Below are 23177 nucleotides of genomic sequence, written 5' to 3'. Positions count from 1 at the left end.
CACACACACACACACACACACACACACACACACACACACACACACACACAGCAGTGTTTGGCTCATCAGCCTGCAGCAAGTCTGGGAGGGTACTACAGGGTTTTGTCACACTTTGCTTTTGTCTTTTCCCTGTGATTGGATGAGTATTTACAGAGCATCTAACAGTTCACACCCATTCAGCTTCATGTTCTCCATTGTGACCTCACATGTCGTCACACACCCACTTCCTGCTGGGTTTCCTGTGTCCCTCCCCTTCCCTCCAACCCACTCCGCCTTTGGAGCTTTGCTGCCCCTTTGCTGTGCTTGGTCAGTGAGTCTGTGGCCACCCACCTCCCCAGTGCTGGCGCTCCCCAGAGGCTTGCCTGGTGTTTGGCTGAAAGTTGAGCCATGGGGGCGAATTCAGTTCCCAGACTGAAGGGTGATGAAGGGCCATAGTCTTAGGGTCCCACCTGTCTCTACCCACCAGTAAGCCTGGCCTCTTTCATGGTTTTGAGTTTTGCTCCACATTTCCTGCCCGCTCCATCCAGGACCTGGTGGCCGGGCACCATCTAGTGCTTCTGGTCTCAGGGTCATGGCCCTTTCACTGGCATGTCCCATCCTGTGTCCCATGTGTTTACTCCTTGCCACTGTTCGTGGTAGAGTCCCTGGGGGTGCCAACAGATAAGCACTCAACTATAGCTGGAAGGTTGGTTATTGAACCCACCCAGGGGTGCCTTCCACCACTGTTTGTCAGGGTGTCGTGTTGTGGTGGCTTGTGTGTGGCTGTGATGCTGGAAGCTCTGTCGCTGGTGTTTCAAATGCCAGCAGCGTCGCCCGCAGGGAACAGGTTTCAGTGGAGCTTCCAGACTCAGAACAGACAACGAAGAAGAATTCGGCTGTCCGCTTCAGAGGAATTAGCTGCTGAGAGCATTATGGACAGAATGGAAACCTTGTCAGTCACTGAAGACATAATGACCAGAAGCAGAACATGGTCAGAGATAGGGCCAGAAGGTCTCATAGGGTCACAAGGTACTTCAAATATGACTGAGGAAGAGCCGGCCTCTCAAAGTAGAGTCGACCGTGAGGACATGAATGGAGTGAATGAAGGACATTTCAAAATCTATCTTGTGCCATGCTGTCTGTGATAGATTAATAGCTATCTGAATGCAAAGAAATCCAATTACTAAAACGATTATTCAATTTATGCACCCACCACTAAAGCTAGTGACCTAAAAACTGTAGAATTCTACCAATGTCTTCAGTCTGAAATGGATCAAACATGCAATCAAAATGTATTGATAATCATTGGTGATTGGAATGCAAAAGTTGGCAACCAAGAGAAAGGTCTTGGAACCAAGAGGACTATGGTCCTGGTGATAGAAACAAAGCTGGGATCACATGACAACATTCTGCAAGACCAGTGCCTTCTTCATCCCAGCTGCCTTTTTCAACGACACGAACGGAGATTGTATATCTGCACTTCTCCAGATGGCACACACAGAAATCAAATAGACCACATCCGTGGGAAGAGATCCTGGAGAAGCTCCATATCCGCAGCTAAACCAGGCCAGGGGCTGAGTGTGGAACAGACCATGAAATGTTCATACATGGGGGCACCCCTCCCCCCCAAAAAAACCCCACCTGGGATTCCACTGGACGGAGCGGAGCGTTTGTAGTATGTATTTTTCCTGATGGCGAGCATCGAGCAACTCATTCTGAGTTAGTGCACCCAGTGGTGTCTCCCGGGAAGGTTCTTTCTGGTCACAGTGAATTTTTTCATAAAAGCAGTTTCGCTCAACCCTTATTTTTTTGTGATGGCCAATTTAAGAGAACAGTGTGTTGCTGTGAAATATTGTTTACTGCTCAGGAAAATTGCCGTAGAAAATGCTGTGATGTTGAACACAGCTTACAAGGACAGAGCTATGGGAAAAACTCAAGTGTACGAGTCGTTTTCTTGTTTCAAAACAGGTCGATTGGGGACAAACCTCATTCTGGACATCCGTCAACTTCCTGAGTGGATGAAAATGTCAACTTGTAGTGCATTTAGAGTTCATTCCACCATGTCAGACTGTTAATCAAGCTTTCAGTGTGCGACAAAAAAGCTCTGATTTGTGGCAGACGGGGGACTGGTTTTGCCAGCGCAACAATGCACCTGCTCACGCAGCCATCTCAGTGCGCCAGTTTTTGGCAAAAAAAACCCCCAGCATCCCTCTATTGCCCCACACCTCACTCTGTGTGACTTCTTCTTGTTTGTTTCCTGGACTGACGAGGGACATGAAAGGACAGAGATTTGATGATGCAGAAGAGGTGAAAAAAAAAGTAAGGAGTTGCTGTCAGCCATCCAAACAGATGAGTTTGAAAAATGTTTCCAAGAACGGAATCGCAGATTTGAAAAATGTATTAAGTGTAATGGAGAGTACTTTGAAGGTGATAAGGTTGTTTTGTAAAAAAATTTAAATATGTAGCTTTTGAAGAAAAACCTGTTTTTTGTGGGGACACCCCTGCATATATAAGTTCAGGATAAAGCTGAAGAAAATTAAAACAAGTCCTTGAGAGACAAAATACAATCTTGAACATTTCCCACCTGACTTTCAAGAACAGATTTAAGGCATTGAACACTAATGACAGAGACCTGATGAGCTTTGGGGTTACATCAAGAACATCACTCATTAAGAAAGCAAAAGGTCATTAAAAAGACAGGAAAGAAAGAAAAGATCAGAGTGGGTGTCAGGAATCTGATACTTGCGCTTTGTCATAGAACAGCTATAGCAAATGGAAGAAAGGATAAAGTCCAAGAACCAAATAGAAAATCTCAAAGGGCAGCTGGAGATTAAAGTCAAATATTATAATGAAGTGTACAAAGACCTAAAGTTGGGAAGCCAAAAAGGAAGAACATGCTCAGTATATGTTAAACTAAAAGAATTCAGTAATAATTCAAGCTTCAAGTTGCAATATCAAAGATTCTGTGGGCAAAGTATTGGATGATGCAGGAAGCATCAAGAGAAGACGCAAAGAGTACAGGGTCACTGCATCAAAAAGAACCAGTCGACGTTCAGCCATTTCAAGAGGCAGCCGATGATCACGAACCAATGGTGCTGAAGGAAGAAGTCTGAGCTGTGCTGAAGTTATTAACCAAAACAAGGCGCTAGGAATTGATGGAATCCCAGTTGAAACGTTTCCACAAGCAGATGGAGCACTGGAAGCACTCATTGTGCCAACAGTTTAGGAAGACAGCTACTCGGCTAATGGACCGTATCATTTTTGTATTCATTCCAAAGAAAGGTGACCCAACAGAATGCACAAATTATAAAGTATCCTTGATATCTCAGGCCAGTAAAATGTTGCTGAAAATCATCCAATAAGAGTGGCAGCAGTCCATGGACAGGGAGCTGCCAGAGGGGCTCAGGGCGGATTCAGAAGCGGGCGTGGAAGAAGGGATATCATTGCTGATGTCAGATGGATCTGGACAGAGACTACCAGAAAGATGTTTACTTGTGTTTAATGACTGTGTGGATCACAACAACCTATCGATGGCAGCCTTGAGGAGAATCTGAGTGTGCTCACATGGAACCTGTACATGAATCAAGAGGTAGTTGTGGGAACAGGCTTGCTGCATGGACATTTGTGTGTCATGGCTGCATTCTCTCACCATACCTATTGAAGCTAAGTAAATAATCAGAGAAGCTTAATTAGATGAAGAAGAATTTGACATCAGGATTGGAGGGAGGCTTATTAACATACTTTAGTATACAGATGGCACAAACTTACTGGTTGAAAGTGAGGATGAATCAGAGCACTTGCTGATGCAGATCAAGGATTGCAGTCTTCAGCATGGATTACAACTCAGTGTAAAGAAAACCAAAATTCTCACACCTGGACCAGTAGGTAACATTAGGCTACACGGAGAGAAAAAAAAGGTAGATATGGTCATGGATTTCATCTTGCTTGGATCTACAACCAGTGCTCATGGAAACAGCAGTCAAGAGAGCAAATGACACATTGCAGTAGGTTGATCTGCTTCACAAGACCTCCTTAGAGTGTTGAAAAGCACTGATGTTACTTTGAAGAATCAACGCGTTTGAACTCTGGTTCTAGTGACAAATATTGAAAGTTCCATAGACTTCCAAAAGTACAAACAGATCTGTCTTGCAAGAAGTACACACAGAATGCGCCTGAGAGGAGAAGATGACTATACTTAGACCCACGTATTTTGGTCTTGTTGTCAGGAGAGCCAGTCCCTGGAGCAGGACATCATGCTTGGTAGAGGGACAATGAGAAAGGAGGAAGACCCTTGATGAGATGGATTGACACAGTGTGTTAGTCCAGGTGTGTCAGGGTACCCGCCCCTAACACAACATCACGGGTCCGGTAGGTGCAATTTTACAGTGATGATAAGTAAAGATAATAGTAAAGTCATAGAGAGCATGAGAGATAGAAGGGAGATTGAAAGAATGGAGTCAGACACATTTCATGGTAGCATGCTCCCCTCAGGTCCACGTGGAGAGAGAGGGAGGGGAAGGAGGACGAGGGGAAGGGGAATAGGGCAGCAAGGACGGGAGAGGAGAGGGGGAACAGATGAGAGGCCAAGAAGGGTCTTTATTGCTAACCCAGACCTATATACTTTTGGGGGGCATGCAAGCCCCCTAATTACAGGTAGAGACATACGTCACAGGAAGGGGTTGTACTATAGGCAATACAGCAATGAGGGGGGAGGGCAATCTAGGGATATACATGCAATAGGATGAGGAGGGATTGGGGGTACATATGTGACAAGAAGGGCGGATCCTGGATTCAGGATGGCAGCCTAACTTTGGATGTCACTGAGCAGGTCTGACCTGTTCTCTGGATCTCCATGGAAACCATTATCAGTAGGGTGTAAACTAAGGTGACCAGATTTTAACATTGGTAAAGTAGGACACCATTGATAAAACTCATATCCTGGTGAAATAGCCACATGGCAGCCGAAAACCGTATACCCTAGCTTGTCGTGCATTCTTTCCAAAAATCGGGAGTTTTTTAAAACACCGCAGGACGCAGGAAATATTGTTAAAAATTGGGACTGTCCCGCCAAAAGCGGGACGTCTGGTCACCTTAGTGTAAACCCCACCTACAGGGACCAGACTAATGGTCACAGGCATTTAGGGGGAAGTAGCCTATTGTCCTTAACAGCAGGGAGTGGGCCCTACCTGGTGGGCCCAGACAGTAGTCTGGCAACTGACTGCCTGCAGGGAGGTAACTTGACAATCATTTACCATTAGTGCAAGCAGTGTTCTAAGTCTAACATATATTTGGGGGAGACGGCATGGGAGAAATCTGTTTCCCACACAGGTAGACTAGAGAAAAAAATTCATAGACACTCAAATGTGTATAAGAAATAACTTTATATACAAGAGCAGTTGAACATTGAGAAAACATCCCAGCCCAGTCCAGATCAAGTCCATAAGTCTGTTATTAGCCCATAGGTCCAATACGAGTCCATAAATTCTTCTTCAGACTCACGCCACACATGCAATGATGCTGAGTGCAGGAAGATCACAGGCCAATGGGTGGAAAGTCTTGTGGGTCAGGTGGAAGAATCTTAGCACTGGCAGGGGTCTCCACGTGGCTCCTCCAGCTCCAAGGCTCTGGCTGCCATCAGCATAACTCCATGTGGCTTGTCAACGGGAATGTCTCACAGGGAGATGAAGCAGAGAGATTTTGTGCGTCCCATCTCCATCAAGCTATCTCCATAACCCCTCCAAATGAGGTCATCAAGCAGCAACCTGACTGACAGGCTAAACTCCACCCCATTCCCTCTTAATAGTCTCAAGTTGGCACCAGATTATGTAACTACCACAGTCCCTCAGGGTTGGAATGGACTTGATGATAGCACCTACCAACAACAGAGAGGCCCTGGAAGTCAGGCCTGGTTATCTGCTTCTGAAAAGCCACGGCCTTCGGTACCCTCAGACCATGGTTTGACAATGCGCGTGCGGTGTCACTGCTCCAAATCCACTCCCCAGTGACTGGTGACAGAAACACTGCTGAGGGGCATTTAGGTTGTTTGTAGTTTTGATCCTGGGATGAAAATTGAGAGGAACATTTTGGAACTTGCCTTTGGTGGACGGAGCTCTTGTCTTAGGGCTGAGGGATGTAGGATGAGAGTCATCGTGTCCTGGAGCTGCTGTGAAACTACTGTCACCACTCCGGCAGCTTATAATGACAGGATGTCGTCTCTCTCCGTTCTGGAGACAGAGGTCTGAGTCCAGGGCATAAGTGGGCCATGCTCCCTCTGGACACTCCAGAGTGGGGGTCCTTTCTCCTCTTTACCAGCATCTTGAGGCCCCAGCAGATCCTCGGCTTGTAGATGCACCTTTATTGTCATCTCCTCTCCGTCTCTGGGTCTCTCCTCTGCTTTGATACAGACACTACCAGGTGGATAGGAGACAGTGGTGGTTCAGTGTAGAACCCTTGCCCTTCGTGTGTGCCATGAGCTCAATGCCCAGTCCGTGCACTGCCGGCTGGGGCACCCATCTGTCCGTGGAGCGTGTAGGCTGCTCGCAATGAGACATGCATTTTCAGTGGTGCTTCCAGGGTAAGATTACTAGGAAAACAGGGCTGGAAATCAGTCAATGAACCTTATGGATCGCAGGAGAACATTGTGTGTGAATGAGACCCCACGGACTACAGGAGAACATTGTGTGTGAATGAGAACCCATGGACCACAGGAGAACGCTGTGCAACTCGGTTGTTTTGGACAAATCATTAGGCAGATGAATTACAGGAGGAGGACATTGTAATGGGTATAGAAGAGAGACAGGGATACTGAGGGAGGGAGGCCCTAGGGGAGGTGTTGGCACTACAGCCTTGACATGCTGGCGATGGTGAGAAGTCACAGGCAATATTCTGTTTGGCTGTGCTTGCAGCCACCAGCAGCTGGAGTTGATCTGGCAGCAGATAATTATCTAACGACCTATGTATCCATCATCTATCAATCTATCTATCCATGTTGGTTGGTCGGTCGACCTACCTATCTATCTACCAAGTAGCTGAGGATCAATGCTAATTCTCGCATCAAATATTCTGCTATATCTGAGAAACTTACAAGCAAAAAAACTCTGGTGAATTGGGAAGGTTTACAGAGTAAATCAGTTTTCTATTCAACAATGGAGACACATTTTGCTTCATGCCATCGATTTCGATCCCCAATGTGAAAATCCTGTCTCCTGCCCTGCTACCCTAGACAAACACTATCCTTGTGTCAGCTACGATTGCTGTAGGGGTGCCTGCCCCCCCAGCATTGTGCACTCGGCACCCCTCGCCATTGTTGGCTCTAAATGGAGGGGTGTGTGGGGGTGTGTGTGTGAGTCTGTCCCAGGCCTGAAGGCCACTCGGGGCCACACCTGGTCAGGGTTCCTCTCTAGCCAGCCAGTAAGCCTGGTCTTTTTCAGATGAATCTGAGGATCTTAAAAGTGGAAATGGATTCTTCATTGTTCAGTGTTTGTTTTTAAATTAAAGAACCAGGAAGAAACTGGTGTTAACTCCCACTGGCCCCAAGGCTGCCAGTGAACGTGGATTACCTTTCCAGGAGGGGTGTGTGTCAAGGAATCACACCACGGAAGTCAGGACCCCAGGGAAAGCACTGCTTCAGGGAGGATAGGCCCAGGGACACCTCTCACATGGGGTCTGCCAGCAGCTCTTCCCTTCTTTGTCTTTGCTCGCTGACCTTCTGGCAATGTGAGACCAGGGCCTACGGGTTGCCCTCGAGCCAGCAGTGCCCACCCACTGCCCATTCTCCAAGAGTCTCCTTAGCCTCTTTCTTGCTCCCCCCCCCACTTGTCGAGAGGGCAAAGGGAGGTGCTGAAGCATCTGGGAGTGGAACCAAGTGACCAGGCTCCCACTCCCTGATGTAACCCCCAGATGGCAAGGACACAGAGGTGACCACGGGTGTCAGTGGAGGGCTGATGGGGTGGGTGGCAGTGTGGGTGCCATGAAGACTACTGGTTGGGGAGGTGGACTGTGTGCACTGCCATGGAGGATCCACCAGGGGGCGCGTGGGCCCCATGGAGTCGGCTGGAACTTCATGAGACTCTTCCCGGGCAGTGGCCACTGCTGACCGCCGAAGTCAGGGCCAGGCCTGGACAGCCTGAGGCCCTGCTGAGCTCAGGGAGGATGCCTTTGCAAGAATAAAGGGACCTCGCTCACAGTGGGGACCTGGAGAGGGGCAGGGCCTGCCTGCAAGGTCCAGGCTGGCCCATCAAGGCCCATCCCAACATCCTGCTGACACCCACAGGAGGGGCCTCCCTCTGCCTGGTGTCCCCCCAGCACCACCGCCCTTCACTCGATCCTTCCCCTCCTGGCCCAGGCACCCAGTCCCTGAAAAAGACAACCACAAACAGAGTGGAAAATTACATTGTCCCTACAGACGGCGAGAGTCACTCAATCTGGCGAGAGGCAGACGGCAGTGACCCCACAGGAAGGGGTGCTGAGTGGCTTATGGCCCCTGCAGACACCAGGGTGGTGGGCCTGGGTCTGGGCAGACAACAGGGCCTCTCAGCAGCCCCAGCTGGTCCTGAGATGAATGTGCCCCCCTGTTTTCTCTACTGCCCCCATCCTCAGTTACTCCCTACCTGGCCCATGCCGGGGTGGACCAGCACACAGGGAGGAGGTGGGGACTGGGCCCAGAGCTGGGTGGAGCGTGTGAAGTCTGTGTGTGTGGGGGGTGCTGGGGCCTCATTACAAACTACCAGTAGAAACAGAATCAAGGCAGCCAGAATCTGGGAGGGCAGTGGACAGCTTCCTGATTGCCTGGGCCCATGGGCAGATGAGTCACTTACAGTGCCTTGGCCAGGCATGCCTTCTAAGGGCCCTGCTGTCAGGGCGTGCCTCTGAGCGAGGGGGCAGTGAGTGTCCCGAAGGAAAGCAGGGCCGATCTAGCCTGGGCTGGAGGGAAGCTGGGCATCTAACAGCTGGGCATCTAACAGCTGGGGCTTCCTGGCAGCCAGGGTGAAAGGAGAATGGGGTTAGAGTTAGAGCAACTGTGTGGTGTGTAGACTGGCTGTGGGCTGGGCTGTCATGAGGGGTGTGCAGAGCCGCGTGGGTGTATCTGAGCTCCCCGGAGGCCTGCCCGGTGGGAGCGGGCACTTTGCAGTCCCAGACTGAGCACGCTGCTTGCTGCTGGACTTCTGAGGCATGGGCCAGACAGACTCACACAGGGCAGTGCCGGGCGGCAAGGCGCACGCGGCTGTCCTCTGCGGGGCTCCAGGGCCGGGCATAGCCAGAGTGGGGCAGCAGCAGGCGGTCCTGTGTGCCATCAGGGCTGACTAGGCGCAGGGCAGCCACCAGGTACTCGCGATGGGGGGCCAGTGGTGGGCAGGGGCAGCGGCCTGGCGCCCACACATACTCAAGGGTGCGGAGCGGCGAGCGGTTCTTGTAGATGAGCAGAAGGCGCACCTCATAGCTGGTCTCCTGGGCCTGCCGGCGGCGGCCAAGCACACGGGCCCTGAAAACTGCGTAGGCGGGCACTGAGGCTGTTGGGGACCCCACTGCACAGGGGAGGGAGGGGATACTGGGGACCTACCCCCACCCCACATGCAGGCCCCATTAAACAGAAGAGGGAGGGGCTGCTGGGACCCCACATCCACATGGACTCCACGGCACAGAGGAGAGAGGGGCTTCAGGGGACCAGGGGGAGTGGGCTGTATCAGGCCTGCTCAGATCAATGAAGGTTATAGGTTAAGTTCTAAGAGTCAAGTTGGAGTCAGGTCAAGGGTTAGATGAGTAACTGGGGCAAGATTGAGTCACTGGGAATTAGATGAGGATCTGGGTCACTTGGGGTCAGTGATGGGGTCAGGAGGGCTGGAGTTACTTGGGGTCAAATGAGGATCAGGGTCACCTGGGGTAAGGTAAAGGCTTGCATCATGGGGTCAGGTGCAAGTTGGGGTTACTTGGGGGTCAGGGCAACTTGTGGTTAGGGTCATTTTGGGTCAGGGTCACTCTGGGTAAGGTGGGTGTTGGGGTCAGATGAGGGTCAGGCTGACTTGCAGTCAGGTGAGGGCTGGGGTCACTCTGGGTCAGGTGAGGGCTGGGGTCTCACCAAAGTCGCTGCCACAGTAGTGGAGCAGTCGGTGGGCACGGCCACGAGTGTCCGGGCAGGGCTTGCAGGGGTCTGTGGGGACGAGGCTGTGAGACGCACAGGCCACACGTCTCTGCTTTCTCCCACCCAGGCAACTCCATCTCACCTCACCTGGGGTGGGGGTCACGGTCAGTGGGGGGGTGGCAGGATCTGCGGGAGGCTCAGGGGACTGAGACTCCACTTCCAGAGCCTGTGGCTGCTGGAGGGACCACCCCAGGGCCTGCGCCTTCTCCTGGAAGGGGGCGTATCTCTCACGAGGGAGCCAGAACTCAAACTCGATGCCAGGGTTGGGCACCTGCAGGAGGACCTGGAGGGAGGTGGTGGGGGGAGAGGCTGGGCACTTGAACTCAAGCCTCTCCCCCTAGACCCATCCTTTCCCAGCCTCCCCCCTTAGATCCTGCCCCCTTCAGGCTCACACCTCAGACCCTCCCTCTCCAGCCTCCCCTCGGGAGAACCTGCCCCACACCTGCAGGAGCAGGTCGTGGGAAGTGGGCCCAGTGGCTCGCAGCGTCTCCTGCATCCCCGCGGCGTCTCTGGTGTAGACCACGCGGGTGCCCGCCGCCTCATAGGTCCCTGGGCTGTTGACCGCCCAGTTCCCGTTGAGCACGTAGCGCCCGTCGCCCGCCACCAGCGCTGCAAGAAGGGGCAGAGGCGCCTGGGTCTGAGCCACCCTCCCGGGGACCCCTCACCCCGGCTGCCCCTGGCGGCCGCCCCTCAGACCCTGCGATACCCAGGTGGTTGCGGCTCCGGTGGATGACCTGGAGGTGCCTGGCGCCCTCGGGGATCAGAGTCACGTTCCAGTACCCGGTGAAAGCACCTGGGACAGAGGGCGGGGGTTACCCCAAGTCTGAGCCATGGCGACCCCAAGGGCACCGCTCCCTAGGGAGGGGCAGCTAAGGAGTGGAAGGCCCTCGGGGGATGGACGGGCACCGGGGTTGTGCCAAGGGGCTCGGGCATGGCCACCAGTGTGAGGCTGGCGCAGGACCCGGCGGTGTTTCGCTTGGCTGTCACTGTGGGTCGGAACCCACTGGATGGCCCCTAACAACAAACTCCCTGCACCAGCCAAACTCCCCGCCACCGAGCCAATTCTGCCTCATGGCGTGTGAACGCCCCACCTTGCTGGTCAGCGACTCAACACCCACACAGTCCAGGGCTCCGGGCAGTGGCGACTGGAGGACTAAATAGGATTTTGCAGGCAAGTTGGCCGGCCAGGATCTTGGTATCCAGAAAATGCTCGGGATACACTTGGAGTTATAATTGAGGCGCATGGGCGGCGGGGACGGGGTTAAAACCGGGCCCGTTCTGGGATGGGCGAGATAATCTGGCGATGCCCAATCAGGATGGTGAACGGGGTGAGTGAGCCCCACAGTGCCCAATCAGCGCAGTACTTCGTTTTCGGCCTGGGGTGGTGAAAGGGCTCGCTGGGGGCACGCGCTGAAAGCGAGGTGGGCAATCACCAGGGTCGCGGAACACGCGCTGCACAAAGAGGCAAGAGTCGTTGGTGCCGCCGCAGTGTCCACAGCGGTCCTCGCGGGCGTCGGAGCCCAGCAGCCCGTCACAGCCGGCGCTCTAAAGAAGGGAGGGACACAGCCGTCAGATTGCCCTGGGCCGCGAGAGGGCGGGGCCTGACGCGAAAACAAATGAGGTGGGGGCGGAGTGGGGTCGAAAAGTGAAAGGCCAGGGGTCTGGAAGGAAGGGGGCTGGGGGTGGGAGTGGGGCGCGAGACAAGGACGGGGGCGGGGCCTTAAGTCAGGAATTGGGCTTGGGGGCGGGGCCTGGAGGTAGGAAGGCTTGGCCAGGACCCAGGCCTGCAAGGGGGCCAGAAATCCAAAGCCATGGAGCCTAGGAGAGTTCTAGAACCTACTGAGTCGCTTCCAACTCCCAAGGACCGTACAGGACAGAGCAGAATTGCTCCCCCATGGTTTCCGAGGCTGTAAATCTTTCCTAGGGCAGACAGCCTCATCTTTCTCCCAAGGAGCAGCTGATGGGTTCAAACTGCTGACCTTGCAGGGAAGAAGCCTAATGCGTAACCCACCGTGACACCACAGCCCCTTGGGTCTTCTGGAGGAGCAAGGCCAGGCCTGGGGGCTGTGCGGTGGGTTGGAGTCCAACAGCAGGTTGGTCCTGTCAAGAGTGTGCCTTTGAGTCACAGCGACACCATGGGTACATGAACAAAACAGCTCTCCAGGTCGGTCCTGTTTCAGCCCCTTGTCGCAGCTGGGGTGTCAGCCCCTCTCCTGGAGGACCTTCCTGCTTTTCACAGACCTTTTGTTTAACCTAGCATGATGTCCTTCTCCAGGGGCCAGTCTCACCACCATCCCTTCCAAGGAGCCTTGGGCTAGACTTCTCCCAAGATGAGCTGTTCTTTAGCAGTCCGCGGTACTCTTCCCTAGTCTTCTCCAGCCTCACAATCCAAGCATGGATTCTTTTTTGATCTTCCTTTTTCAATGTCCAACTTTCACATGCAGATGAGCTGGTTGGGAGTGTCCTGGCTTGGTCAGGAGCATCTGAGGCCTCAAAGTGACATATTTATTATTTCACACCTTCAGCCTGTGAAACCAGGTGGAGTCATTCTGCCCTGTCCTATAGGGTCCCTAGTTGGAATCAGGTGGCCTCGTGGGCTGTGCATTGAGCAGCTAACCTCCAGGCCAGCGATTCAAACCCGCCGGTCACTCCACAGGAGAAAGACGAGGCTGTCTACTCCTGCAGAGATGTAAAGTCTTGGAAACCCGAGGGCAGCTGTGCCCTATGCTGTGCTGGTATGGGTCACAGTGGACTTGAGGGCAGGGAGTCTGGCAGTTTTAGAGGTTAGGGCCTGAAATGAAGAAAGGTGGGGCCTTGGGTGGACCCAGGGCAGGACCAGATGCCCCAGGGAGGGGGAAGGATGGTTTAGGATAAAGGGGCAGGGGCTTGCAGTCAAGGGTAGAGTCGGGAAAGAATCAGTGAAATTAAAAACCCACTGACATCAAGTTGATTCTGACTCATAGTGACCCTCCAGCACACAGTAGACTGTCCCTGGGGTTTCTGAGACTGTCCATCTTTGCAGAAGTAGACTGCCTCTTCTTTTTCCTGTGGAGTAGCTGGTATGTTTGAACTGCTGGCCTCCAGGACACCTGGAGGCCTAGGAGAACTGAGACCCGGTCTCAGGGAGAAAGTTGGACGTGGGAAGGAGAGAGGGGCCTGGGCAGTCCTCACGAGGCAGCGGCCAGCCACGCAGAGCCCCTCCACGCCGGGACTGCAGGGGGTGCCATCCAGGACGCGGCCAAAGCTGTGGTAGAAGGTGTGACCCTCGGCCAGGCAGTTGAGGTCGCACTGGTTGGGCGCTAGAGAGGAGGACACATCTGAGTCCCAGCACCTCCTCAGGCAGCCCTCAGAATTGCAGCCCCTTCCAGCAGATGGGTCCCAGCAGCCAGCAACACTATGCCTGGGCCTTGAAGCTGAGCCAGGAGTGGACCGGGCATGTTCTCTCTCAAACTCCAGAGACTCACCCTGGCAGTAGGCCACCTACGGTCACTCATTCTTTCATGCCTAATTTTGGGAGTCTTTACCTGACACTGTAATGGCCACCATTACTGACTTCATCACTAACTGGCCCTTCCCTCCTTCCCTCACTCAAATTCCACAGACACTCATTGAGCACTCACTGACATCATCACTCACTCACTCACTCACTCACTCACTCACTCACTCACTCACTCACTCATTCATCCACCCGCTCATTCATTAATTTCACAGGCACTCATCCAGCACCTACTGTTTGCCAGACACCATACTAGGCTCAGGGTAATCCCTTAGCAGGTGCCCCGTATTTCAGTGCCTGCTCAGTGCTGACTGCACCCCTGCACCTCAGCGTGCTGTGACTTTCCCTGGCCCTTTATCCCCTTCTGCCTGGTTGTCTCATCCATGCGAGTCCCATCATACCCGCAGGCCCACAGCCTGACTGCTGCTCCTCCGCTAAGCTGCCTCTGGCTCCCACCTCCTGGAGCCTGGCTGGCCCCTCCTGGCCAAAACAGAGCCCATGTGGGCCCGAGCAGGCCTCCTTGGGGCTGGGAGCATGGCCAACCCCTCCAGCTATCAGGGCAGGAAAACTTGGTGAGGCCGAGGGCTGCAACTTTCTCCTCATCTGCTCTGCCTGCATGCCGGCTCCCCCGGGTCTGCAGGCGTGCCGCCCGGGGCACACTGTTATATAACTTGCTATTTTCAGCCCAAGGCAGCAACATTTTCTGCTTCCTAGATGAGTTTGAGGAAGGTTGTCCTCTGCATACAGCCCCAAGGAATCTGTGCACAATTGTAAAATGGACCCTATCTTTCCCTCTGCCCCTGCTGCGTGCCTGCTTCACTTGATCAACTACTACATATGCTTCAAAGCCCTAGCAGTCATGCCTACTCCTCTCTTCTAGCTTCAAGGCAGAACCCTCTCTCTGCCAACTCTGAGTGGCTCCCTCTGGACCATCAGGCTACTCACCTCCATGGAAAGGTACCCATTGGTAGGTCTTCTGAGAGCCTAAGACTGGACGGCCATTGTAGAGGGCACACTGTAAGTCTCGGAAGGGTACGGCCCTTGGTGGGCAGTCCTGGTGGAGAAAGGTGGGTGACAGGTCTCCGGGTCGCCCCCCCCCTCCCCCAGCCCCCCGCGCCCACAACCGGAGAAACCTGGCAGGTGGCGGGTGTAGGAGAGGAGGCAGGCAAAGCTTACCGGCAGCTGGCAGAGGCGGTATTCATGGGTGTTGCCCCAACATAACTCTTCTCCAGGAAACCTTCAGGGAGAGCGTGGCTGGATCGAGGGCAGGACCCCAGGGACCCCTTTCTCAGGAGGCGGTTGCCTGCCCTCCACCCCTCCAACCCCACCCGAATTCCAGCTGGATCAGTGGGATTAAAGGGCACATGTGTGGACAGGCCGAGGGTGTGGCCAGGGTCTGGCCTGGCTGGCAGGAGGGAGACAGAGGCCCTCCCCTCCCACCCCCTGCCCCACCCTCTAGCTGGAATCCCAGTTCTCTCTAGCTCACCGGATGCATTGACGGCTGCGCACGGAGACGCCCCGCCCACAGGAGCTGGAACAGCGTGTCCAGGAGCCCCAGGGCGTCCACTCGCCCGGACCCTACTTGGGGAGACAGGGACACAGCCAGTTGGTGACCCGATGCTCCTGGGCAGGTTCCCATTCGTCATGCCCCTCATCTGAGCGATGCACCCAGGCTGCAGCCACCTTACCTGAGCGCTGCTCTCCAGCCTGCTGCTCAGAAGGGTCCAGAGCAGCAACAGCAGCTGGAGGTTGCGAGAAGGGCGGAGTCTAGGGGGGGGGGCGGAGAGAAGGGAGCGCCTGAGGGGGGACAGGGCGGGAGCCTCCACCCGGACTGGCTGGGCCATCCGGACCCTCACCTCTCACCTCTGGAAGTGGGCAATAATAGAGCTCCCCTCTTACAAGAAGGCTTGGGGAAGCCCGGGTCGAGGTGAGCAAAGTGGGTGGCAAGGGGCTCTCAGGGGGTTTGCTAGGATAGCTGATCTTCTGGGCGGTTATCGTTTTAGAATGCACACAGTAGGTGCTTAATAAATGTTTGCTGATTGGAGGGATGATTCAAGGTCAGCGCATGAAGGTCCCCTAGTGTGTGTGTGGGGGGACCCTCCCACCCCTTCACCATCATCTACCTTCCTGTGTGGCTGGGGGCCAGCTGCTGCCCCTCCCCAGGCCTCAGTTCCCCCATGTGCACAGTGGGGACCAGCTGGGCTCAATCCATGATTCTATGAGACTCTGCAGAGGGTGTAGCCAGTGGGGGGGAGGGGTCAGGGTCAGGCAGAGGGTCCTGGCTGAGATGCCCCACCAGCCCCAGCCCCCCAACCCTGCAGGCAGGATTGAGGGCAGGAGGCTACCTGGTTCCCATCCAGCTGGAGCCTCATGGCCTCACCTGCAAGGACACAGGCCTAGGCGCTAGGTCGGCCTGCAAGGCAAGAGACCCCTGGTGGGGCTGGGAGAGGACATGAGGGAGTGGGGACACTGAGGCAGGCAGGAGAAGCCTGAGATCACTTGTCAACCCCCTGTCCATTCAGTGTGACCCTGGTCTGGAGGGAGACAGACAGATGGAAGCCAATCACCTTGAGGTCCTCCTTAGGCCAGGGCCAGGTTGCTGGTGGTCAGCAGGATGGGAAGGGCAGGCAGGACACCCTGTGCTTTCCAGCCAGTGAGGTCGGGTCACCTGAGAGGTAGAGGCCAGGGCACCACAACCTTAGGTGCCTCAGTTTCCCCAGTTTTGTCCCTCTGGCTCTGCCATTAGGACCTCCAGTACAGAGTGGGCTGTGGGGCTGAGATGCTGAGAAGCTGGGGGGCTGGGGCCTGTCCAAGGACCAGGCTGGGTTTCTGACCTGCTCCCGCCCCACTGGAGCTCAGACGCCCAGGAAGCAGGAGCAGCACAACCACCAGCAAGCCCAGGGACAGCAGACCTGACCTTTGACAAGTCCCCACCCTCCACCACCGGGGACTTCCAGGGGTGAGGGTCCAGGTGGATGAAAAATGGGGGCAGAAGAAATATGCCCCTCCCCACTTCCCAGAACCCCTCCCCACTTCTACCTCCCGTTTGCATTGTGATCGTAGCACAAGCCATGCCTCTAGGCCTCAGTTTCCCCAGGAAGAAGAGCCCTCCCCCAGTGGCCCGACCACTGGTGAGGATTTACATCCCCTGTCCCGTGCTTGCCCCCAACCGCCTGCCCAAGCCGGTCCGGGGTGGGGAGCCAACCACACGGCCGGGACACCAGGTGGGAAGTGGAGGGACAGGAAGGGGGACTTACAAGTAGAGACTGCGGTCGGGCTCCAGGGCAGCCCCAGGGCTGGCGGAAGCGGGCGGGCTGGAGGTGAGGGGCGGGGGTGGTGGTGGTGGCAGCTGGCGCGGTCCCTCCCACCGGGCCTCCTGGGGCGCAACCAGGCTCGGTCCAGAGGGGCGGCGGCTCCGGGCGCCCTCCCGCGGCCAGCGCTGACGCTTCAGCGTGGATCTGCGATAGGAGCTGCGGGCCCCACGGACACCCAGCCCCGCGGCCTGCTGTCCAGCCTTCAGGGTCCCGGTGCCCTTGGGAAAGCAGGGGGGCGGTGCACAGGGGCTGCTATTCTGGGCGCCGCGCTCAGGGCCAAGGAATGTGCGCGCCTAGAGGCCGCTCTGCCGGGTTTCAGGAGTCCCGGCGCTGCTCCGAGCGCTCCCCGGTGGTGGTCCCCTGCGTCTCCTCGCCTACCCTGCCCCAGGACCGCCCTCCTCCGTGGCAGGACTCCTGAACATCTGGCTCCCGATGCCTTGGGTACCCATCCCTGGTTTCGGTCAACCCCGCCGAGGGCCCCAGCTCTCGGAGAGAAACAATGCCCGCGGGCGGGGGGCGGGGGCGGGGACCCTTCCCCCCCATCGGTGCATTCCCGGGCGCTGCTGTCACCCTAGAACCCGCCCGCCTGCCGGTTCCTCCTCTCTCTCAGCCAGCGCTCTGGGCTGCACGCGCGGGCTTCAGAGCCAGACTGCGTCCAGAAGGGCTCCTCACCCCGCCCCCGTGGGGGCCCCACGCGAGCTAAACTGGCTCAGCTCTCTGCACGACGCGCGACCACAGCGGGACCCTGGGGCTCCTCACCACCCACCCTGTCCCTGCGGGGCTGCACCCACCGCAGCCAGCACAGGGGCGCCTGTGGGCCCGCCTAGCCCCTCGCTGCTGCCCCACGGCGCACCCTGGCGGCGGGACTGCTGGGTGCCGGCTCTTGGACGGGTGGGCGGCCTGGGCGTGCTGCCGCCTCCTGGTGCTAACCCTAATCCCTGGTTTCCACCGTTCAACGTGGGTGCTCCCTCCTCCAGGAAGCCCACTCCCTCTGCCTCATTCTGACTTCATGGGCAGGGGCAGGCCCTCTGGTTTGGAGGTCCTGATTCAGGACTAGCCAATGCCTACCGAATGAATCACTCACTCACTCATCCATCACACCACTACACTCGCTCACTCACTCACTCATTCACCCATCCATTCATTCACTCACACTTAGCAGCAGTGCTGTCGGATAAGCGCTGGGTTGCTAATGGCAGGGTTAGTGGTTCAGGTGCACCAGTTATTTCTTGGGAGAAAGATGAGGCTGTCTGCCCCATGAAGACTTCCAGTCTCGGAAACCCTGTAGAGTTGACAGGCCCTGGATGACTAGATGGCTCTCTTTTTCATTCCTAGGGACAAGGCACAGCTATGAAAACCAGCCAATCAGGTCAGTGTGGGGGCAGGGCCCGAGGGTTTACAATCCCACCTTTGGTCAGAGGAATTGCCTGCCCCCCCCCCACACACACACACACACACTGTGGACCGTGGTGGTGAGGTGGCCATCGAGAAGGGGAGGTTGTCAGGTGGTCAGGGAGCAAAAGGAGAGCAGCGGAACGGCTCTGGGGCTAGAGCACTGAGGCTGAGTCGAGGCTCTAGGTGGCTGCACCACGGGCTGGGGCAGTGGGGCTGAGGTCAGAGAGTGGCCAGGGATGATGGGAGCGGGGAGGAAATGTCATCTGGGGCTGCTTTGGGGACAGAAAAGGAGGGAGGAGGGAGGGCATCCTGGGGCTATGGGTGGGGCAAGGAGCTACTTTCTGGGAGTAGAGGCAGCAGAGGTGAGGAGGATGTGCTCATGGTGGTCCTGATGGAAGAGAGGCGCCATTTACAGAGGTCAGGCTGGCAGAGAGTGGGAGGGGCACCTGGTGGTCAGTTCTGAGTCGCCAGGGATGAGAGGCCCCGGGGGATACAGGGACATGGAGCTGAGAGTGAGGGTAGAGCACTTGTTGTGGAGTCCAGGCAGGTATGCCTGCAGGGGGTGGGCTGGTGGCCTCTGCCCATGGTGCTTTGCCAGTGGAGGACTGGAGGACGGGGTCCAAGTGCTGTGAGTGGAGATGAGTATAGATAGCCTGAGGTGGGCCTGCAGCGTCCCAGCCAGGGGGTGGGGGAGGAGAAGTCTTTCTGGTGGGTGTGGGAAGTGGGGCTTCAAGCCTGTGGAGTGGATAAAGTGAGGGTGGAGGATGGTGTGGTGCCAGGGATGGGGGAGTCGGTGACTGGGAGGCTGAGTAGAGGGCATTCAGAGAGGAAGGCAGGAAGGGGGTGGGGGATGGAGGAGGCTCAACACATCAGAGCACCTGCTATGCCCTCTCCTGGGCATGAACCCTGGGGATGGGGGTCATAAGTGAGCCAGCTGCAGCAAGGGACTGGGCTGAGTGGACAGGCCTCCTCTCAGATGTGCCCAAATCACTGTGCTCTACAGGGAGGGCATCCAGCAGGCTCTGTGAGCTATAGGAAGTGCATCCAGCAGGCTCTGTGAGGTATAGGGAGGGCCTACAGCAGACTGTGAGCTCCAGGGAGAGAATAAACCACAGTGAGCTCTAGGGAGGGACTACAGCATGCTGTGAAAGTAAGGAGTGCACACAGCAGGCACAGTGCCTGCAGGGGCCTCCCAAACTAGGAACTGAGCTAACAGAGGTTGAGCAGATAGATCAAGTGAAGGATCTTGAGATGGGAAGATGATCCCAGTTTGCTTGAGTCATCAGTCATCAGAGGGAGGTGGGAGGGAGGGGGTTGGACAGAAGAAGCGAGGGGGAGACAAGAGGGGGCAGTTCTCAGTGGAGTCTTTGAAGAGGGAGGAAGGGGCAGTGGGCCGAGGGCCCCAGGGCCCCTAGAAGCTGGAAAAGCAGGAGCTGGTTCTCCCTGGAACTCCCAGAAGCGAACAGTTGACACCCGATTTTGGCCTCTGAACCCCATATGTTGGGCATCTGACCGCTGAACTGTGAGCCCCTCAGTGTAGCCTTCTCCAGTGCCTGGCCATTGTCACTGAGCTAGCCTGGATGGAGCTCCAGGCTTTGCCACTGCTGTCCTTGTGCTGTCCAGGCGCCTGTCCTGGAGACCCTGAGTGACCCTTTGGCCAAGAGCAGAAAGACCCACATGGGCGAAAACGCTGAGTCTGGCGGTCCCATTGCCCACACAGCACCTCTGTGGCTCAGCCAATCAATGTCCCAGCTATGAGGTTGATGCTGCATCTGGGAGGGCATCTGCCCCAGCCCTGATACTGACCATGGGCCATCTGAGAGCCACTGGGGGACAACAGCCAAGGGAAATTTGAGCACTGTTCCTCATAGGGTCCCCAATGGATTTAGCCCCAGGTGGCCATGGTGGTGACCTGCTCTGGCCTGCTTCTCTGCTGGCCCCATAGTTCTGCTCTCAGACACCCCAGGCCTGGAGGAGCTCAAACGGAGCAGAGCAGAGGGACCAGCAGCCCTCTTTGGTCCCCTGAGAGTTGCAGGCCAGCAGGGGGTGGGGAGAGGAGGAGGGCCAGAGGGCATTTGGGCCTCAGAGGAGGACAAGGAGGAGCCTGGGAGTGAGTGAGAAGGTGTGACAGAGGTCAGAGGAGACCTGGGCAGAGGAAGGAGCTCCTTGAAAGGACGAGGCTTGGTCCTGCAGGGAGGTGGGAGCTCAGAGGGCCTCGGCACCCCATTTTGGGCACCCCAGTTCCCAAAAGCAGAGCGGCAGGGTCTCAGGGAGCAGGCAGCTGTAGGCGCCCCCACGCTGCTCAGGCAGAGGGCTCACAGGGACAGGCACGTGGGTGTCCTGGGTGTAGGAGCCCAGATGTGGGCCAGTCACATCTCCCCAGCCTGGATGCACCCTGCACCCCACCCAGCTCCTCCCGAAGGCCCAGGCCTGGCCCATGAGCCTTCCAGGCCTCTGGGAGTCCAGTGGCCAGAGCTGTCTCAGCAGCCGCCTTCCACCTGGGGCAGGTATTTTAAGCTGAGCTGCTGGGCGCTTCCTGGGAATCTGCTGAGTCTGGGAGTTATCTCAGGTCATGGAGAGACTGGGGACAGGAGGGAGCAGAATGTCCAGGGACTGGGTGTGGGTGTGTGGGGGGACATGGCTCAGCATGAGTTCCACCTGCCCTCACCTGGCCTGGGAACCCTGGGCATGGGTCAAGACTGGAGGGTCATTGAGAGCTGTCCTCCTCCAGAACTGTGATCCTGTGCTCACAGGCAAACCGTGTCTCAGTTTCCCCTTCTGACAGGGATGAATCAACCTGACGGCTTCAGCAGCAGCTGCTGCTGCGTTGAAGCCCCACTTCCTGGCAGGTGGACATCTGAGTGTGCCCACGGGGGTTCTGTTCCTGTTTTGCTGGGACTGTGGATTCACTCAGGAGTGAATGAGGGTGCAGGAGAGAAAGGGCAGCATGCGAACCACCTGCCTGGCTTGCAAACTCAAGCCCTGCACCCACTTCCTCTGTGTAGGTCATTCAAGGCCACAGCCCCACATGAGGACATCACTCGCCTTGGGTGGCCACAACTCTGGGAGGTCCCCAACCCTGTGCCAAATTCACCACGAGATGCCTGCTTTACGTTGGTTTTAGTTGAGGTGAAATTCGCTGAGCACACACGCAGCCATGTCGGTGGTTTCGGAACACCTACAATGCTGTGCAGCCCTGCCCAGATCTACTTCCACATCTCCCCAGGCCCCTCCCCTAGCCCCTGTGAACCCCTGGCCCCATTTCTGTCCTGGGCCTCTCCCATCGGTGGAGTCACACCATGAGTGATATTCTGTTGTCCAGGGTTCCCCATGTTGTCGGGTACATCTCTCTCCTCGACCACCTCCCCTGGCACAGACAGCCCCCACTTGGTCTTCCAGCCTCAGCCCCGACTGTGTGCTCTCTGCCACTGTTCTCTCCAGGACGGTGCCTCCAAGGGCTCTCTGGGTCTGATGGCACCTGCTCCCAACAGGAATGAGGGAGGAGGGTGGCACGCTGCGGACATGCTCCTGGGAAGGAACAGGGGAGGACAGAGGGTTGTGCACCAGAAACCAAAGACCACGCAGAGTTGGGCGGCATGGTGGGCTGTCTCAGCTGTTCCTGGAGATCCCAGGACCAGCTGGGTAGGTGGGCCAGCACTTGCCTCTTCTGGTGGCCCCCCTGACCCCAACGTGCCAGCCATGAAGGATCACCCTGCTCACATTATCAGTTGGCATTCTACAAGGCCTGGTCTGATCTGTCTTGGGCAACGTCAGCTGGCATGAGCTCTTCACAGAGTTGAGGCTCTGTGAACATCTGGGCTGACACACGGGTGTGGGAGTCCACTGTGCCCATGGGCTCCAGGGTGACAGGACTTGTTGGCCCAGCTCCACAAGCCTTGAGCTGCCTACTGTACAGCAGGAGGCACCTGGTTCTCATTAGCAGGAACTCCACCACAGCCAGCTGCGTGCTGGGATCCTTGGTCAGACCACACTAGGACCTCCTTGAGGCTGCCCCACCCAGGGCCCCCACTCCACACTCTACACCAGGTGGGCATGTGACAACCCAGAAGGCGTTTTCTCTCCCTTGATGGCGGGGCTGGCGGGATACCGAAATCTGCTCTCTGGAAAATTCCAAAGGCTGATCGATTCCGGCCACAAGTAGCCCTGCTAACCCCTCCCCACTGGCGAGTTACATAATGGTTGGGATTAATGCTGTGTGCCCCAAGGCGGCTCAGTCCGTACCTTCCCAGTCAGGTTCTGCCCTGCCGCTGCCTCTGTGTGGTCACCTGCAGGGTGGGGACGACTGGCCCCGTGTCCCGGACTGGTGAGAGGCTAAGAGAGAAGGCAAGGAAGGGGGCGCCACAGGTCTCAGAGACGCCCCACAGCCCCGGGAGGGCCAGGCGCCCCCCCCCCTCCCCACCCCCTCATGAACCCTTGATAATTTATAAATTATTATTATTTTGTCATGTCTTACACTGTCTGACATCTCCCCGCCTCTTCTTTTCAAATGGCCACCACCTACTCCTGAAATTCCCCACAGATGGCTGGCCCAATCCCAACCCTTTCGCCAGCCCATCAGTACCCCAGAGCCCCCTCCTCTAAAGACTGCGGAGCTCCCGAGCGCCCGAAGCTCCAGGCTCCCCTTGTCAGGACACAGAGGTGGCTGCACACACCTGGAGACCACAGGGCACGCTGTCACCAAGCCTGCGGGAGGAACACACGCCATCAGGACCTGCAGACCGCCTCCTGGTACCTTGGAGAGGGGTCTTAGGCGCCCGTGACCCCCTCCCTCGGGTCTCTATTTCCCACCCGGTAAAATGGGCGCCCCAGCACTTTGGACCGGGTACGCCAGGCA

General features: G+C 56.4%; 1 protein-coding gene across 3 annotated transcripts; it reads right to left on the bottom strand.

The window, feature by feature from the left end:
- Window positions 1–8354: 8354 nt before the first annotated feature.
- On the bottom strand, window positions 8355–16272 carry ADAMTSL5 (ADAMTS like 5). 3 transcript variants are annotated; one of them, XM_045300153.1, is made up of 13 exons: window positions 16181–16272; window positions 15737–15839; window positions 15302–15380; window positions 15100–15191; window positions 14790–14850; window positions 14559–14667; window positions 13289–13416; window positions 11551–11662; window positions 10824–10910; window positions 10560–10726; window positions 10205–10400; window positions 10055–10126; window positions 8355–9467 (listed from the first exon to the last, which is right to left on the bottom strand). In XM_045300153.1, exons 2-13 carry the CDS (start codon window positions 15790–15792, stop codon window positions 9166–9168), a joined length of 1461 nt encoding a protein of 486 aa, XP_045156088.1. In that variant the 5' UTR covers window positions 15793–15839; window positions 16181–16272; the 3' UTR covers window positions 8355–9165. The 3 variants fall into 3 exon arrangements, with proteins under 3 accessions (XP_045156088.1, XP_045156087.1, XP_045156089.1); XM_045300154.1 differs by having other exon boundaries at window positions 9205–9467; window positions 10200–10400; XM_045300152.1 differs by having other exon boundaries at window positions 10055–10400.
- Window positions 16273–23177: the final 6905 nt, after the last annotated feature.

Source organism: Echinops telfairi, unplaced genomic scaffold (assembly GCF_000313985.2).
Source record: "Echinops telfairi isolate 266 unplaced genomic scaffold, ASM31398v2 ScPeMD7_7459;HRSCAF=8497, whole genome shotgun sequence".
In the NCBI taxonomy this organism is placed as follows: Eukaryota; Metazoa; Chordata; class Mammalia; order Afrosoricida; family Tenrecidae; genus Echinops; species Echinops telfairi.
The sequence above is the reverse complement of the archived record's forward strand: the minus strand, read 5'-3'. Positions and strand labels throughout refer to the sequence as shown.